The following is a 19,373-nucleotide window of genomic DNA, read 5'->3' on the forward strand; positions in this document are numbered from 1 at the left end:
ACTGATAATGTACAGTATATTAGAGTGTGTTATTAATATTAGTTATTACATATGAAACATAAGGAAACAAACATTACTATGTATGTGCGTTTGTGTGCACACAGGATACTAATCAATTTAATCGAAGAGGTAAACCATTTTATGCAATTTTGCATTGTATATTTTAGATAAAAAAATGTTTATCCATTTTTAAAAGCTTTAGTATAGGAAGAGATTAATATAGCGTAAATATTAACATACAAAGTATTAAAATATTGCACTTATGTAAACAATAATTTGTTTATCTCTTACTTATGTTATTTTTTCCATAACAAGCATTTCTCTCTGATAAGTTGGTCTTTCCAGCTAATAATTCCATACGGAGTCAATTAGCTATATAAAAATCTGTATCTTTCGTGGTAAATATACAGTTGCAAATCACATAAAATGACTTCTACCTTTAACTAAATTGGTTGATATTACTATATACATACCATGGTAAAAGATAGATAGTCATCTAAGTTTTAGAGGTGAGCAATACAAGTGCGATTCTAATTCTCTGCCTCTTCACTGCGTTTTCATGTTGTTGTAATTGATACGCACAACATGGCAAAAGAGACAAATTACAAAAATTTAATATCAGAGGTGGGGAAATTTCGTATGCGTGAGTGTATGTTTGGAAGAGTGCACGTAAAAGCCAAGAGAGAAAGACGAAAGAAGGAATTATTCTATAGCAAGTAATTGTACATAAATGGTAAAAGTTCAAACTGTATTCCTATTACTATCATTTTACATGTATAAGCTGCTGAATCTAAATCGAACGTTACTTGTTTTTTATATATATATTATAAATATATATAAAGTGGGGCTGGACCGAGATCTATTTCAATCGTCGCAGATCCACTGACCTGTGCAATCTATCCGGGGAACGGGGATTCAGTCCATAAAAAATATCATAAATAATGTAACTAAATATGCTTTATTAAATGGGTGTTTATTAAAATTTTCTAGTTATTCATTATGCCGTCGTGTCAAAGAATGTATAAATCATTGCGGAAATTTGTTCAGGAGTATATTTTATATATTTAGTTGGGTTCTTCGAAAACGATATTCCGCGGTATTTGTTATGGAAAACGGTGTAAAGGGGGACTATAGCTTGCTGAAGTTCTTTCCGTAACTCTTCTCGTAGTCGAGCATCAGGTACAGAATATGAGCGTTGACACTTCGCAACTTCCTCTAATTCCCTGGTGAATCCTAAGAATTTTTCTTTCAACGTTTTTGCTCCTGGTTCTGTGAATATGATAATAACGTTTATGAATTTGTGTTCTTACCAACTCCGCCTCAGACATTATACAATTTACGCGTATTATACTAATTACCGTAATTATGTTACACGATTTGTATGTTTTACGAAATTTATATATTTTCAACATTACCAGTACGACATTTAAAATGTTTTAAAAATAATTTGCCACAGACATGCAATTTTATATGTAAAAATAAACAAACAATAAAAAGTAGTCTTTTATTTTCAATTATAAAATATGATAGTATTTAGAAGAACAAACCTGGTTCGTCAGTGGGCTGTTCGAGGTAAGTGCGTGCTTTTGAAAATGTAGTTGAAACGTAATTACTTTTATCACGTAACAAAAGATCATTATATGTATGTTCTGCGTTAGGTTCTGCTAATAAGAGTAGTTCCATTAAAGAACTGCGACGTAAAGCATTTACAACATGATTATGATTATTTAAACGGAAGAGAGCACGCAGCGCAACGTCCGAGTAACAAGTATCACTTTTACTTACAAGCGCCAAATTTAATTGTGCTAATACTTTTTCTAAAATAACCAAAAATGGATTATGTTAAAATACTTCAAATAATATTGTTTATGAATTTTTAAAAAGATATAGAACAATACTAACTAATGTACGTTCCTAAAACGATTCTGTACATGTTTTCCGATTGTTTTACGGAAATTGTGCCCTCCATATCAGTGCTACGTCTTAGAACAACTCCCGCAGTATCTGCATATTCTGCTAGTTGCTCTAAAAATACTAACACATTACTTGTATTTTCTGCTACGGTTCCGTCTTTAGGTAAAACTGAGTTCGACTCATTTCGAACGCTTTCTGCAAAATCTTCTAGCGCTTTTGCTCCCTACAAAAAATGTACATGCTGTAATATCTTAGTAAAAAGTGCATCTATAAATTTAATTTGTGTACATGTAACTTACAGTTACATTCAGAGTATTAAGCACAGAAGTAAATTTAGACCGAAGGGCATAGTCACAACCCTCAACAGTCCTTTCCAAATCCGGTTTTAGTTCACCAAGATGTTTTAAAATTGGGAAAATGACCAGTACTGCTGAAAAATCACGTCGTACAATGCACCTCTTAGCACGAGTTGCTATACTTTCTCCATCATGAGCTACTAGATCCATGGCTTCACGCACAGTAGCTTCTAAAACTTGGGCCTGCAAAGTAATCGGCAAAATCTTGGCAACCAGTGATCGTTCAGCCTGCATCAATTTGTGAAGTCCAACTGTTAATAATAAATAGTTCTCCATTTCTTGTTCGTCTGGTGCTGTATCCTCTACAGAGTGCGCAGACAATTGTGGTGGTGGTTTTCTGGATGTAGTCAAGGATAATCCTAAACCGGTAGTCTGAGAAGCTTTCAATAACATTCTGCTAGCTTTCTTTTCTATAGCATGCTGTAATCTTTTAGAGGCTCTTCTTCCACTAGCCTCTTGGCCACTTATTGAATGTCTGTTGCCAAATTTAGCTTTCTGTTAAATATAATACAATTATTAATCCATAACAAATTCACTATACGATATTACAAAGTACTTACTGGTAAAGGACTTCCTGCATGTGTACTACCACCACTAGCACTCCTCTGATGTTCTTTTAACAATTGCAAAGATCTTAAAACAATTGCGGAACGTACAGATGCATAAATTTTTACATGTTTACGATGTCCTCTTTCCTCAAGCCAACCAGCAATTTTAAGTAAATCACCTAAAATACTTTCTGGTAATTGACAAAGAGATTGAGGAGCATCTTCGCCACTAGTGTCTTCATCAGAGCCAATTAAGTCCAAAAGAACGATTGGTAATATTGGTTTACTTTGCCTGGTTAAAATATCATGGAATTCTGCATATAAAGCATCTAATCCAACAACGAATAAACTAGTTACATTTTCTAATTCTACTGAACTTGGATTATTTTTCTGAAAGTAACGTTGTGCATTAAATAGACGATTCATTGCTTCCAAAAAGCTGTCTAAGCCTCCGGATCCTCCTGGACCTGCTTGAACTGCTCCTTCTACTTCCTGACAAACCCCATAATATCCAATCGCATGATCTAAAGCATTTAAAGTTCTTTCTATGTCTGGAAAAAAAACATATAAATATGCAATTAATTTTAATCTTTTTTTAATCTGAATTTTAATCTTGAATTAGAAATTTTATACTGAAATATAAAATTAACGTAGTTTTATTTGAAGAAAGCATTTCTCATAAACAATAATGACCAAGCAAATACTAATGGACAATGCATTTTTGCAAAATACGTACTTTGCTGTTGTGCTTGTAGATTTCCTGTTTCATTATAAACAGGAAGTATAGTACGCCGTAATGTTGCAAGACGTTGTTCTAAAGAAGAAAGTATTCCGACAACACTGTTAGTTAATTTCCTACTTCGTTCTTCTGCTTCCTTCAAAGCTTCCAAGGAAGCAATTTCTGTTTCTAATTTGCATTGTATTTCAAATCTTCGTTCAGATGTGTCAGCTTTTGTAATATGCATCATTTTATCTACAAACAGTTCAATGTCGGACATCCAAACTCCTCAAATACATAAATAAACGAAAAACTAATGAATATTTTATTAGCTTCTTCAAATGTCAAAAAAATAAATATATCTGATTATACTGTAAGTATAAACACAAACACGCACACACATATCTTGTCAAAAGTGATAACTTACGTGGCAATAATTTTGGAATTCTTTAAATGTATGATTAAAATGAACCGAAATGGATCTTATACCACAAATATTTACACGTCATGTTAAATGGTGTCATTCATTTATAAGAGAACATAAATTTGACACTTGATATTTTTACGTAATTTTACAATACATAATTTTAAGGTTACTTGTAGACAGATTACTTGACTAAATAAATAGATGTGAAACTTCGCTGTTTTTCAAGAACCAATTTCCAAGGCGCATGCACAAAATAAATTGTGCTCGAAGAACGCACAGAGCATTCTCTATAAGAATCTTCCGTGGCTTTATGTACAATCCTGTATTGTTATCAAATATATACATATATAGTATCAGAGAGGATATTATCACAGACGAGGTATAGGAGTAGACCAATCACCCAATATATTTTTTTGTCTCACGTCCACGGGGCTCCTACCGTATATATATACTGAAATATATTTTGTATTTTTAAATAATTCTTTTTGTTTTTTAAACTTAATTATCCTTAACAAATGTTCAAAACTACTTATTATAAATATTGTTGTTCAATCTTTCTTCAATCCCAAATAATTAAATTAGCATATGTATAGAATATATATGCTGCAAATGAAAAGCAATAACAGAAGTAGATTGTATAGGTAGCAATTAAATTGTCAAATGAAATTAGTGATATCAATGTCGTATTTTTTTTAATTAAATTTAAACTACGTTCTTACTTTTGGCTAATATTCAACTAATTTAATTTCTTATTATTATGTTATTACACTGTTGTAATTGTAATTGCACAGGAAAGAAGACTGATGTAGTAGAAAGAATTCGATCTGGGACCAAAATATTCTCAGCTGGAGACGTTACGTTATTATTATTATTACATTACGTCTCCTTCGATGCACTCGCGTAATAGGCGTAATGGAATTAAAAGGAAACAACATTCTTTTGTTTCATTCATCATATAGTCCTAGCTGGTAGTAATCCGCGACGATGGCTCATTCATTACGTCAGGAAATAAGTATTAGTGTGCGCAACTTGCTATTGGTACAGTAATGATAAACACACACTAAATTTTAGTCGCAGTAAAGTAAAATTCTGAATAAAATAGGGTACCTTGATCACCCTGCAAAATTTTTAAAAATTGTTATGATTTGATTTTTAATTATTCCGGTGCTTTCCCGCCAATATCACTGCCCCACTACCTTTTCCTCATAAAATAGATACGTTATTGTTTTGGGCGCACATGCGCAAAAAAAGTTGGATGACCATTGGATCTCACCACTGTTTCAGGGTGTTTCAGGGGTTTTCAGGGGTTTCCAACCACTCCCAGCACTTCTGTAATATCAACTGATTTTAGAATAGAACCGGATAATAGTTTACTTTTCAGTAGTTATTTTTCTTTCTAGTTTCTTGAAATATTTAGGACGTTATTTGCTTTTCCGAGTCTAAGAAAATGTTTAAAACACCTGTATCAACCTTACAAGAAGGCCTTGTGAAAGGTGGCAGCTCTCTACCTGTGTACACAGAAGTTTCTTTTTCAATTGGACCTCAAACAACCGAATTTGTTATTTGTGTTACTTGTGATAAGTATACGGCGAAAGGCTCTGGAACTACTAAGAAAGAGGCTAAACAGAATGCAGCAAAGGCAATGATAGAGTTGTTGGCTTCGTTAAATTTCTCGAATTTTTCAGCGTTGAAGCTTCCAACAGAGCAAAAGGCCTTAGGACATAACTTACAAAGTTCTATAAATTTATCAGATTCTTCTTCAAGTTCTTTACCCACATGTTCAGAAGATATATTTACAAATTACGTGGGATCTTTAATGGTAAGCACATTTTGAAATGTCATTGACATTATCAATGTCATTGCTAACAGATATTAGTTATATTTACTATGAATGTAAAGAAAATGTATTTCTTTAATTTATTATTTGGCGGTATATTTTCTATGTACATAGTGACAGTGGAGTAGAGAATGTTCCAGGCGGTAGATAGAGAGGGAGAGAGAGATAGAGAGAGAGAGAGAGAAAGAGAGAGAGAGAGAGAGAAAAGACAGATGAAATGTTTTGTAGAGTCATGGGGGAAAATCAGTAAAAGGTTGTGTCGAAACATTAACCTCAGTAATAAAGAATCATTGGTAAAAGTTGGTACGTTGCTCTGAAAAGGAGATTTTAATTTGGTTTACCTGAAAAGGAGAAACGACAATTAAAGATTATTCTCCAAGTGACAATTCCCTTTTACCAACGATTCTTTATTACTTAGGTTAACGTTTTGACACAACCTTTTACTGTTTTCCCCCATGACTTTACAAAACTTTCCATCTGTCTTTCCTATCTCTATCTCTCTCTCTCTCTCTCTCTCTCTCTCTCTCTCTCTCTCTCTCTCTCTCTCTCTATCTACCGTCTGGAACGTTCTCTACTCCATTGTCACTTGAAGATATACCACCAAATAATAAATTAAAGAAATACATTTTCTTTACACGAATATAACTTTACAGGAATACTGTGTCAAAAATAGAATGCCCGATCCCTGTTTTGATGTTGTTTCCATCACTGGAGAATCTCATAATCTCACATTTACAATGAGTTGTACTATTGGCTCTGTGAGCAAACAAGCGTCTGCAACTACAAAGAAAGCTGCCAAACAAAATGCAGCCAAAGAAATCTTGCAACATTTAGAAGTCAATACAAACTGCAACAGCACAGATATTGACGAAACAAGTGAAATAACAGAGGAATTTATGAATCTAAAGTTGGATTTACCCAGTAGTACAAATGGTCAAGAAATTGAAGACGTTTACACCAAATTAAAGAATAAACCTATTAAATCCGTAAAACATATAAGGATGAAGGAGTATCATATTATATTAGCTAACATGTTTAAACATACTTTCAAAATGCAAATGCATTATTTGAAGAGTCTGTATCGAAAGGGGGAATATTGCACAAGAAACGTAACCGAAATAAAAGCCATTATTGAAGACAGTTTGAACGCATCCATAAAAATGATGAATATTAGATCGCAAAAATATGATCGATGTATAGTTGGAGTCAAGTTAACAACTGTCCCTTTTGTGGTTCAATTTGGTATAGATAAAACTTTTGTGCTGGCAGAGAGGAAAGCCTTGAATAAACTAATTGGATATATAATGGTGTTCAGCATTTGAGGTATTTTTATAATACATTTTGATAAATAATTAATCTCTCCTTTTTTTTCGTGTATTCCAGAAGAGTAAACAGAATCGCGGAATGTTAAGGGAGAAAACGTTACTATAAAATGTAATAAGTTTTCTATGCAATAATTGAATGAATGATGTAATCAAATTTGAATTCTCATTGTCAGTAAGATTGGTTCAAAACTAAATATCGTGAACATAGCTGTCTTGAAACGTAAGAAGGTACGACTTGTATAAAACTCTGAAAAAGAATGACTAATGGCAAGCGGTGTAAAAAAAAAGGAAAACCCGAGAAACAAAAAGGAAAACGCGAGAAACAAAAAGGAAGGAGAAAAAAGAAGAAATATAAAAGAAAGGAAGGCAGACAGAAAGGTGCATTTCTACAGGCAACCGATAGAAAAGAAAGGGCGTACTCTCGTGAGCACTCTCATTTCCTCTCTGGTATATAGTTTTTTTAATTTTTTATTTTTCCATTATTTAGGCTAAGTTTTCATGTATTTATTTACTATTTATACTATTTTGTAACAGAGTAATGTATATGTCTTGTACAATTAAATATAAAGAAATTTTTAATTAAATTTACGCTTACTATTCGTAACCAGGTGGCCCCGGCGCGCATCCCCTCCCTAGTTCCGCACATCGTACACGAGTTTGCAAGGGTACGGGAGTCCCGCTCTCATTTCTTAATAATGCAAAGATAATACTGTTTTGTAGTCAAAAGCGTTAGATAAAGGTTCAATCTAGGCGACAAAGGTCCTCAGAAGTCCTACTTTTGCGTTTTTTGCCGTAATTTGCAATATCAGCAGCATGCTGATTTCGTGTGTTGTCGAGTGACATTATCGTAAATATCGAGAGATTTAGAGCTCGTATGGAGTTCGTAGGACCTTTCCCGCCTAGCGGGAACATATAGGATCTCAATGCAACGCCAATCACGTTGTATGCTTACGTATTAATCAAATGATTGCGGGAACCCACAAACATTGCATCATTGAGGAAAATTGGACATTTTATCAAAATATAGTTCCGGCATTTTTCGTTACGAGCGCTGTACTCTGTTCCCGATCTCTCTCATCGTCAGCAGTTACTGTATCGGTAAAACAGAGGCCTATAGGAGCATGCGCGGCGCGACAGCGTGGATGGCGCTGTCGTAGCTTCATTCGAATAGCCGTGCCGCGGCACACTCACACACCGCCTGGTCGGCGTGTACGTGTGCCTACGCGGATCGCAAGGGTCCGGGATGCCTGGAAATATTTCCCAATAATGCAGAGACGGGACTTTTCCATAGTGAAAAGAGCTAGAAGTTCAATCTAGGCGGGAAAGTTCCTCAGCAGTCCTACTTTTCCATCATCGAGAAATGATTAGCAATATTCGGCAGCATGTTGTCCGCCAGAGAGGCCTGTAGGAGCATGAGCGTCTCGTGACGCCACGCATGTTTCGAACGCCTCGCGAAATTCACATTTTGGCCTCTGAATCAAAATAACTAGAGGGTTATGAAATCATTGCAACGGGAAAATTGTGATTTCATTAGTTTCTTTTCGCATAAATCGATTTTTTCCAAAATCCTGAGGTGACAGACAAATTTTTTGATCGGATTTGAAGTCAGCGTGATAAAGTCTACGAGAAAAGATGTGCAGAAAGTCAAGAAAAATCTAACCGTGCATGGCATTGGATAAATCACAATTTCAGTTAAATATTCCAAGTTTATTTTCAAAGTTAAAACATGTTTGTACCATAGTCTCTCTATTTTTCCCTTATTTTGCAATATTTTAACTTCTAAAAAAAAATCATAGCTCTACCTCATTTCTATCGAAAGTTCTTTGAGTTTGACAGAAACTTCGTCACTTTGTCAAATATAGTGTTACGAGTATCGATATGTTACGATATCGAGACATCGCGCCGGATGGTCTTCGTTGTATCGTCGTCACTAAGACGACGCGGCTAACTTCTTGGTTTTATATATTGTATACATCAGAGAGGATAGGAGAGTGCTCACGCCCGGGGTTTCGGCGTTCCCACTTTCGTGACATCGCCGCATTAGCATGGCACAGAACCGTGTCGTCTTTCCTGGAACAGAACCGTGTCGTCTTTTAGCATGACACAGAACCGTGTCGTCTTTCCTGGAACAGAACCGTGTCGTCTTTCCTGGAACATGACCGTGTCGTCTTTTAGCATAAAACTGAACGCACATTATTTTTTTAACCAGGATTAGAACGTACAGCTTAATTGTTGTATATGAAATATGTAACTAACATGTAAATCTTGGGTACAAAATCTCTAATTAATATAAATTAAGAATAATATTAATTGTAATGATACGTATTTTATTTCTTTCCAATTTTGTAGTTGCAAACTCTAGTTGTAAAAAATGGAAAACCCGGAAAAATTCGAACAAATACAGATTTCATATCGAAGTTTAAAAGCGACCACCCTGAAAATTAATTTAATAATGAGCTATTGTCATCAACACTATCTTAAATTTTTTCATATATTTAGCTACTGTTATTATTAATTGAAAAAAATGTTCTTTCATGAATAAATATTTTTTCCACCTCAGCACCATAAGATTTTTACTAGATGACTTTAAAAACATATTAGAACTATTTTTAAATAATTTTAGTCGAAAACATTCTAGTTTACTCTTTATTTCACCGTTCTACTAATTTTTTATGGGCTGCATTGCAGCTCTGTTTAACATTAATTTACAACTCGATACCATAGTACCATCCATATTCAAGGAAGAACAATTTTTTGCGACGATCATTGAAAAAACAAAATAGTTTCCACAATGCAGTACTTTAGTGCGTTTGTGACTTAGCGCCCAGAACACCTACCTGTGTTCTGTGTCCCATCTGGAGTTTTATGGTACGCTAACAATCGCTATTGAGTCGCAAGCCAGACCGTACAAGCGAATGCATCCACAACTTCCAGAGACCTGCCTCCAAACCTAATTAAAGGAAGGCTAAACATGCAGTGTGCACGAAACTCCTCAAAAGAGGTGGATTACAGTCGCTCGTGTCATAAACCGCATTCGATACTTCATCGACAGGGTGATCTTACATATTGCCGTAACAGTTCCTGAACACATTATCATTCATCTGAAACTGCTTTGTACGGTATTACACACGCCACATAATTTTTATTTTCTAATTTTGTCAAAGTAGTATATATAACAGAATCATACAAGTGTCTACAATTACTTGAATTCCAAAATACAGAGCGTTTCTTCCTCTGCGACTGTAAAAAAAGGACTTTAAAAGAATGTTTAGATAACAGGTGGGCTGTCCTTCCAAAAGGCACCTGTGGCCAGAGTTGGGCATTATTTAGATAAAAAATTATTTAAATAACGATTCGAATAAAAGATACTTTATCCTTATTCGTTATTCGAAGGTTCGAATCAAAAAAGTATCTTTATTCGACGAGTATCAGATAAATAATTTTATTCGACGAGAATTTATCCGACGTATAAAGATAATTTTTTTTATTCGAAGCGGATTTATTCGAACTTCGAATAACTTTTGCCGAGCGCCGAGCATCAAAGACTCAGCGAGGACAGACGACATACAATGTAAGCGGATGGAGAATCGCGCACGAATGAAAGTTTAAACTTTTAGATTTTTCAACATATCCTCAAAAAATTGTGACGAGCGAATGGAGGGGATTTTCCAGATGAAAATGAGATCAAATTCGAGTGTAATCGAACAAGTTTCACTGATACGTAATGGTACGATAAAAATTACAATCTCATTAAAGACAGTCCAAATGATGTCGTGTTTGGACTCATTTCGATCGGAACAAGCTCTACAACTCATTCGTCTTAAAATATTGTTCTGATTAAAAACATACAAGCATAAATTGCCAATAATGCTGGATTCCCCATCTGCTTACATTGTAGGCTGTTGGTCGGTCGCTGGTCTTTGAAGTTCCGAGCTCGCAGAGTCGCGAGATATCGGTGTGAAACAACTACCAATCCAATTGCAAAACTTCATTATTTTTCATGATATTTTTATGGGACTTGCGCCAACTAATTCCTGGCATTCTTCTGATTAAAATGACACTAAACACGGTACAAATTGGACTGTATCCGAAACTTCGACACTTCGAAACTTCGAACCTTCGATTCGTTTTCAGTTAACGGATAAAAGGAATAAATTTTCATAATTTGTTTCTATATTCACCATCTGAATTATTTCAATAATTTATTGTTAAGATAATATATTTATTATTTGAATTATCATTTCGATAGTTCACTGATAAAATAATTGTTTAAATAAATAAATTTTTACAATTTGTTCCTATATTCATTATTTGAATTGTTATTTCAATTATTTGCCGAACCTTCGAACCTTCGATTTTCATCACCTTCGAAGGTCCCTTCGTTCCTTCGAATCCTTCGAAGCTTCGAAGTGTCGAAGCTTCGGAAAAGTAACAGCCCTACTTTGAAGCTCGGCGCTCGGCAAAAGTTATTCGAAGATTTATTCGAAGCCTTCGAATAAAAGATACAGATAAAAGATGAAAAAATTATTCGAAGTTCGAATAAATCCGCTTCGAATAGAAAAAATTATCTTTATTCGTCGGATAAATTCTCGACGAATAAAATTATTTATCCGATACTCGTCCAATAAAGATGCTTTTTTTTATTCGAACCTTCAAATAACAAATAAAGATAAAGTATCTTTTATTCAAATTTTCATTTAAATAATTTTTTATCCCAAATAATGCCCATCTCTGCGAGGGCCGTTAGCACCGTGAAAGATTTACTTAATATTTAATTGAATTTAATAATTACAAAGAGTGTATCATGAACAAAGTGCATGCACTTGGAACTGTTACAGAAATATGTAAGATCACCCTTTCGATGAAGTATCGAATGAGGTTTATAACACGAGCGACTGGAATCCGCCTCTTTTGAGGAGTTTAGTACACACTGCATGTCTAGCCTTCCTTTAATTAGTTTTGGAGGCAGGTCTCTGGAAGTTGTGGATGCATTCGTTTGTATGGTCTGGCTTGCGACTCAATAGCGATTGTTAGCGTACCATAAAACTCCAGATGGGACACAGAACACAGGTAGGTGTTCTGGGCGCTAAGTCACAAACGCACTAAAGTACTGCATTGTGGAAACTATTTTGTTTTTTCAATGATCGTCGCAAAAAATTGTTCTTCCTTGAATATGGATGGTACTATGGTATCGAGTTGTAAATTAATGTTAAACAGAGCTGCAATGCAGCCCATAAAAAATTAGTAGAACGGTGAAATAAAGAGTAAACTAGAATGTTTTCGACTAAAATTATTTAAAAATAGTTCTAATATGTTTTTAAAGTCATCTAGTAAAAATCTTATGGTGCTGAGGTGGAAAAAATATTTATTCATGAAAGAACATTTTTTTCAATTAATAATAACAGTAGCTAAATATATGAAAAAATTTAAGATAGTGTTGATGACAATAGCTCATTATTAAATTAATTTTCAGGGTGGTCGCTTTTAAACTTCGATATGAAATCTGTATTTGTTCGAATTTTTCCGGGTTTTCCATTTTTTACAACTAGAGTTTGCAACTACAAAATTGGAAAAAAAATAAAATACGTATCATTACAATTAATATTATTCTTAATTTATATTAATTAGAGATTTTGTACACAAGATTTACATGTTAGTTACATATTTCATATAAAACAATTAAGCTGTACGTTCTAATCCTGGTTAAAAAAATAATGTGCGTTCAGTTTTATGCTAAAAGACTGACCGGTTCTGTGCCATGCTAAAAGACTGACCGGTTCTGTTCCAGGAAAGACTGACCGGTTCTGTGCCATGCTAAAGCGGCGATGTTACGAAAGTGGGAACGCCGAAACCCCGGGCGTGAGCACTCTCATTCCTCTCTGATGCAAGTTCTTATACAGGCTAAAAAGGTGATGCAGGTTCTGGTCCAGGCTAAAAAGATGATGCAGAAAAGTAGGGACACTAAAACTCCGAGTGTGAGCACTCTCATTTCCTTTCTGTATATGGTCTAAGCTTCTCGTGGACCTAGTTGCAACATTTATCGTTCGTCAGCGTAGAGGACGTAAGAAATCTAGTTGTTGTTAACGATGTCGGTATTTCAGATCGTGAGACACGAAACCCCAAATGGTGATTTTCTACTGCAATACCTAGTCTGTGGACAGACCACCATGTCTCTTGTTTTCCAATTGACCCTCTTACAGGCTAATACGCCGGGTTGCCTATAGCAAGGCTGTCTCTTGAGTTTTTAATCGCTATAACAATCAACTGCGAATTATAATATATTTGAGCAGATCACTTTAAAATAGAGGTGTACTTACAATATTATAATAAACCATACTTATATTTATACGTATATTTACTGGAGTCTATATAGTATATTTTAAATGTTTATGACTTACAGCTGAGTATTTCGTAAAAAATTACTCAACAGCAATGGCAATTCTGGTCATGAATCAATAAACCATCAAGAAAGTAATCCAATAATTTATAGATTTGTTGAAACATTAACTTTGGTTACTTTACTTTTCAAATTTTGTGTTTTATACTTAGCACTTACTGTTTTACTGTTCTGTAGGTTTAATTTAACTCCTGATGTGAAATTGACGCAACGATAAAAGATCAATACGATGGAAAGATAAATAATTGATTTCGAAATTTCCTTCTTCGAAAATTAAGAAATCCGATAAGACGTGGTATATGTAAACTAATATTATTCACGTTGTTTGCAATCAACAATACGATAAGCAGTTATTTACTCAGAATCAGTGGAAGTGTGTGAAATTGAAGCAAGGGACGGGTGGGGGCTAAAGGAGGAAAGAATTTGTACTCTTTTTGTTTCATTTAAATATTTACAGTTGCACGTCTTTCTTCGAACGCGTCAGGTGGAAACAGCGTCGTCGATCCATCCAGATAATGTTATGCAACTTCTACAAACAAATCGACCATATTTGCCATACAGGTTCAATACATAGTTTACTCTTTTTTTTTTATTACTCACACTTTTTCAAAACCTCATTGATAGCTTTGAGAAGCGCGTTTTTGGGGCCATAGTTTCCATGGAAGTCGTCAGTATCGAAGCTCCAGATCATCACACCACCGAGATTATGAGACTTGGCGAATTCGGCCTTTAGCCTGACCGAGCTGTAAGGACATTTTATACAAACGTATACACATTATGCGTAACCGGTTTAATCTTTTTACGTGCTCAATATTTTAGTATTACGAACAAACACTCACCTTGGATCATCATAGCTGACCCATTGGTTACCTTTGTCCGCGTAAGGCACGTCTTCCTTACGAGTTCGGACGACGCCTTTCTTCAGCTTCACACACATCTCGTTGTAGCCAATGTTACCTTCGTCGTTGGTGAACGGTCCCTTCTTCCCGGGCCCAGATGTGGGGCATGAAGACCGTGTTTGCTGTTGTCCTTCAGAGAATGGTATTCCAACGATGAGCTTGTTGGCTGGGGCACCTTGATGGAGCCAATAATGAATGCTGGCGTTCTAAATAAACCCTCCTGTAAGACGAAACTTGCGTGGTTTCGAGGGCGGCATAGTTCTATGTTAATAGTTTTCTTGGTAGGTGGACGCGCAGAGGACACATGAAGGTCAACTCCATTTTCTAAATTAAAATGATGAACTTTTCTATGTACTATCTAATAGGACGTTTTAAGACGCGTACTGTGAACCGATCGATGTGAACCGCTTTTGTAATCTGTTACTAGGGGCCATTGAATATAAGCAAAACCCATTCCCGCACCTCATAAATGTAAGCAACCACATTTATTTACATCCATGAATGCTATTATTAGTTTGCGATATCTTATCGGCCAAATAACTACGGCTCAGGTTTCGAAAACGCGCTACACAAAAGCTGAGAAACTGGATATGGTTTTCATTTATAAGCGCCGTTATCATGGGACAACCATGTTTGAGGGGCCCCTACCGTGCCCATCACGGGAGTATGCGAAACATTCGTGCCGCATGAGAGTTATCGAAGGAAACCGTGTTTTCGGAGTAGCGTGTCATAAGAGACTCGAATATAGTAACTTTGGTTCTGCGTACAATGTTCAGTTGCCGGTAGTAGTCATCATGCTCTTCCCTACCCGACGGATAGAGCGGAGAATTCATGACCGTGTAGCCGTTGTAGTATCCGTTGAAGTCGTAGGTCATAACGTTGATGAAGTCCAAGTAAAGTTTTCCTAACTGGGAAAAACCGTCAGGCTTGCCGGCCTGTGAGATATGCATTGACCTTAATGCACGAATTCGAGATCTCGTAAGACCTGGAGGCGGAATCTTGTTCAGCACCGACCGCAGCGCTGAGGCTGTAACTCGACGAAGTTGTTCTTGTCGGCTTTCCTGCCACCGTTTTAATTCGGGTACTCCTAATCGACGTCCAGCCCGTCGAAGTTGTACTTCTTCCAGTAGCTGATTGCGCTCTTTACAAACCGACCGCGGGACTCCCCGTTCGCGGCATTGTTGGAGAACTTCTTCGACTTCTCGGAGGCCCCGCCGACGGACAGCAGAGCCTTGGCACCGTGACTCTTCACATGTTTGGTGAAGAGTGAGGCAGATCGGACGCGTCGTCGAACAGCTTGAACTCTCCTTTGGGGTTGACCCCGACGAACGAGTAGATCACATGCGTACAGAGATTCACGTCGAGAGAAGTGATCGGGTATTTGCTGAAATGTTTTTCGTTCGATTTAATACGTAAATATTTTTCAGAGTATTTGGCGTCATCGAGTCTCGAAGTCCAAAATAATGTTATCACCTCCAAGGAAAATTTTAACGATACGAAAAATCGAGCAGCATGATCAGAAGCGTCACTCGCATTATTCGGAGTTGGAATTTTTAGCGTACTCACTCTCTGCTATTGCTGAGGCTGCGATGGCCAAGAAGATGGCCAGAACCGCGATCTTTGTGTACAACTGTAAGAATGCAATCGTCTCCTCAGTTGATAGAATTTGTGTACAAGCACATCGATTTCAAAAGCTAGAGGCACGCTTTTGGTAGAATAAGATTAAGTTTCGGTCGTACTTATACTCGGCGTTACGTGTTTTTGTTCCCATTCAACTGTATCAGCAAATTAAATAAACGATTGTCACTGCCACGTGTGCTATATTAACGATATTTAAGTCAATCTTATCGCAGCAAAGTATGAAGCAAATACACCACGTAACTAACCGCATGAACTCGTTGTTGGTCTGCAGGATTGCTGTGAAACACTTGTATTTGTAGTTGGATTATAAATTGTGACTTCTTTGCGGATCCATTAGGGGGATTGTTCCTTTATGTACATTATGATGTGTAACTAATAAGGAATTAACTATTCTTATTGGTATCTAAGATCATGTGAAATCATATGGAAATTAAACCGAAAAATGTATAATAAATAATTTTTGTTTTTTTTTTACAACGGACGTACAATCGTTGAACAATATGGATGTTATGGAAAAAAATGTGAAAGAACACTTTCAAACCAATGACTGCTATCGAGACTGAATGTAAAATCCTAGAAATTCTTCGAAATTGTTCTAATTTTCCATTGTTTGTTCAGAGAATTATTGTTATCAAAATTGCGTACTTTTTATTGGAATTTTTTTTATTGCTATCTTTTAATTCTTTAGACAAACACTGTCGTTATCTATTATCATTTGAAACCTCAGTTGAACTTTGTAAGGTTTGTTTATCAGTAACAATTATTTTTTATCCGTGGTGATAAGACGTAACTATTACTAACTAATAGCAATTTATAATTCTAACCACTATTGCTTTGCACTAATATGTTAAATTGTGCCATTAATCTGCTTATAATTTCGCGTCACTAAGCATTTCGTTTCTTGTCAATGTAAAACCAACTTTCGAATTAACAAAACAGTTTTTAAAAATACAAAAAACCTTGCGGCATAAACGATCTATAAACAATCCGAGATTTGAGACTTTCACGGCCCGGCATCATACAGATTGTAAGAAAAGTAGGGGAGTAACAGACCATAGGTTCATCTTGTGATAATAATACTGGTTAAGGCTTTCTTTAACGAATTTTTTTATTAAAATGCTTTTCAGACTACAAAACGTGCATATCACAAAAATAATTCGGTATAATCTATCTATTCTATTTATTCGGTTGGCATAGTTCAGCAGCCCGGTACTTGGTCTCTGTAGTTGCAGGCGAGGATGGACGGGTCAAAGGCGAGACCATCTGGGCAGTGGAACTGGATCGGATTCCATTGTCCGTTCACATTCTGGCAATAGTAGAAGATGGAGCAGTCTTTAGGGTCGCGGACATATCCTTCTTTGTTGCATAATCCTGACGACGGTGGGGGTGGGGGTGGCGTCGGTTTTGGCGTTGGAGGTGGGTTTGGTGGTGGTTGAGGATCGCTGGGTACACGGCCTCTTAGGACCTCGTTCATTTTAGTCAGAAGAGGATACTTTGGTCCACAGATACCACGGAAGTCGTCGGTTTCAACGCTCCACATCATACCACCGCCAAGATTGAGCTTGTTAATGTAGTCACACTTTTCGCCAACGGACCTGAAAACGAACGCAAACACGTACCATTAAACAAATTATCCACAATTCTTTTAGCGCGTACTCCACTCGTAACTATGCAGAACGTTTTACAGGAATGCAGAACACTTACTGGACATCGTCGTATCCGACCCATTGGTTGCCTTTGACGGCAAAAGGCACGCGTTGCTCATTCTGCCGACGAACGGTCCAGCCGCCTTGGCGCATAGATTCGCAAATCTCGTTGTAGCCCAGCATGCCCGGCTCTTTGGTGTATGGTCCAGCAGTTCCAGCACCAATCGTTGGAGCACCTATATCATTGTTGCCAGCGTTTGCCAGAGTGAAGGATCTTCCGTAGGAAGGAATACCAACAACGAGCTTATCGGCCGGAGCACCTTTAGAGAGCCAGTAGCGGACGGCAGCATTCTAGAATAATAAAGAACATCGTGATTGGACAATAAACTGCACCGACATTCAAGCTGTACAACGTGCACTTACAACATTGAGTTTAGCCTGTTCTCCTTGTTCACGAGCGGAAGCATACAGAGGGGCGTTGTGGCCAGCGAAGTTGTTCCAGGAACCGTTCATGTCGTAGGTCATCAGATTGATGAAATGAACATACTGTGCTACCTGATCGATGATGTAGGATAGGGAAGCGGACTTCTCAGCGGCGCCAACGGCCACGCTGAGGGTGTAACCGCGGCTGTCGAAAGCCTGTCTCAGCTCCCTCAACAGAGCCACGAAATTCTGTTTGTCGGACAGTTGACCACCGCGCTGGTTAGGGTACTCCCAGTCGACGTCGAAACCGTCGAAGTTGTACCGTTGCAGGAACCCGACCACGTCCTGAACCAATCGGGAACGGGTTTGCGGATTGCTGACCACCTGAGAGAACTTGACGGATCCCTCGTTCCAGCCGCCGATCGCGATCATAGCCTTGGTACCGGAGCTTTGTTTGCTGCGGGCAACGAACTGGCCGAAACCGTTCTTGCCGCCGCCGTCCGGTAAATCGGCCCACGGATCCAATATTTTGACAGTGCCGTCCGTGTTGATACCGATGAAGGTGTAGATCATGTGCGTGCAAAGACTGGGGTTGATATCCGATACTTGGATCTGTCCGTTCCCTGGACGATACACGGCCCAGCTACCGAAGTAGCAAACGATCTTCTCTAGATAACGAGAGAGCGCATTGTATTATACAATAAATATCACAGATCTTGTCTACGATAGAAAGCCCCGATAACCGATTGCCAACGTAGATATTGTGGCTTAAACGATCATCTCGGCTAAAAGCTTTTCTTTCAGCATTATCAAGTACGAGGCGGATACTTACTTTCAGCTTGAACATTGGCGACGATTGTCGCCATGAACGCGACCAAGAGCGCTACCTTGAACATCTGGAAACAAGAGATTCGTTTCTTAACTCTTTATCTACCGATAGCTTCGTCACTCTTTAGGGTGACAACGATGTGCCAGAAGATATAGTTTTCTCCGCGAAAAGATGCATGATTACGGAATACATACGTATTCTACGAAGCAGAATGTCGATCATTGAACAAGTTATCGTAACTTCAAGTTTCGAGAATACGTACACTAAACCCGATTAACACTAGAACTACCATGTAGCAAGTGCAACTGGCATACATTTCGTTCCAGTTTTGTTTAAATATCTACTTCGATAGAGAAGTTTATTAGAAAAAGGTTCTCGTGAAAACATATTTATAATTTCATTATTTCTAAAAC

General features: G+C 37.0%; 4 protein-coding genes across 5 annotated transcripts; 1 reads left to right on the forward strand and 3 right to left on the reverse strand.

Annotated features, from left to right (window-relative positions):
- Positions 1–954: 954 nt before the first annotated feature.
- Positions 955–4,309, reverse strand: Exo70 (exocyst complex component 7). Its single transcript, XM_076801211.1, has 7 exons — positions 3,964–4,309; positions 3,555–3,791; positions 2,831–3,369; positions 2,214–2,765; positions 1,903–2,137; positions 1,548–1,817; positions 955–1,269 (listed from the first exon to the last, which is right to left on the reverse strand). The coding sequence occupies exons 2-7, from the start codon at positions 3,784–3,786 to the stop codon at positions 998–1,000; spliced, it is 2,100 nt and encodes a 699-aa protein (XP_076657326.1). The 5' UTR covers positions 3,787–3,791; positions 3,964–4,309; the 3' UTR covers positions 955–997.
- Positions 4,310–5,239: 930 nt separating this feature from the next.
- LOC143361882 (protein Loquacious-like) lies at positions 5,240–7,697 on the forward strand. 2 transcript variants are annotated; one of them, XM_076801589.1, is made up of 3 exons: positions 5,276–5,294; positions 5,364–5,782; positions 6,454–7,697. In XM_076801589.1, exons 2-3 carry the CDS (start codon positions 5,411–5,413, stop codon positions 7,120–7,122), a joined length of 1,041 nt encoding a protein of 346 aa, XP_076657704.1. In that variant the 5' UTR covers positions 5,276–5,294; positions 5,364–5,410; the 3' UTR covers positions 7,123–7,697. The 2 variants fall into 2 exon arrangements, with proteins under 2 accessions (XP_076657703.1, XP_076657704.1); XM_076801588.1 differs by having other exon boundaries at positions 5,240–5,782.
- A 6,256-nt stretch (positions 7,698–13,953) lies between these two features.
- Positions 13,954–15,956, reverse strand: LOC143361697 (acidic mammalian chitinase-like). Its single transcript, XM_076801288.1, is given in 6 exon segments — positions 13,954–14,051; positions 14,123–14,265; positions 14,362–14,627; positions 15,189–15,454; positions 15,490–15,805; positions 15,951–15,956. Coding segments are annotated over 6 exon segments (999 nt in total). The 3' UTR covers positions 13,954–14,049.
- A 1,207-nt stretch (positions 15,957–17,163) lies between these two features.
- On the reverse strand, positions 17,164–19,130 carry LOC143361548 (chitinase-3-like protein 1). The gene is made up of 4 exons (XM_076801030.1): positions 18,964–19,130; positions 18,132–18,799; positions 17,767–18,059; positions 17,164–17,657 (listed from the first exon to the last, which is right to left on the reverse strand). Exons 1-4 carry the CDS (start codon positions 19,025–19,027, stop codon positions 17,261–17,263), a joined length of 1,422 nt encoding a protein of 473 aa, XP_076657145.1. The 5' UTR covers positions 19,028–19,130; the 3' UTR covers positions 17,164–17,260.
- Positions 19,131–19,373: the final 243 nt, after the last annotated feature.

Source organism: Halictus rubicundus, chromosome 15 (assembly GCF_050948215.1).
Source record: "Halictus rubicundus isolate RS-2024b chromosome 15, iyHalRubi1_principal, whole genome shotgun sequence".
Lineage (NCBI taxonomy): Eukaryota > Metazoa > Arthropoda > Insecta > Hymenoptera > Halictidae > Halictus > Halictus rubicundus.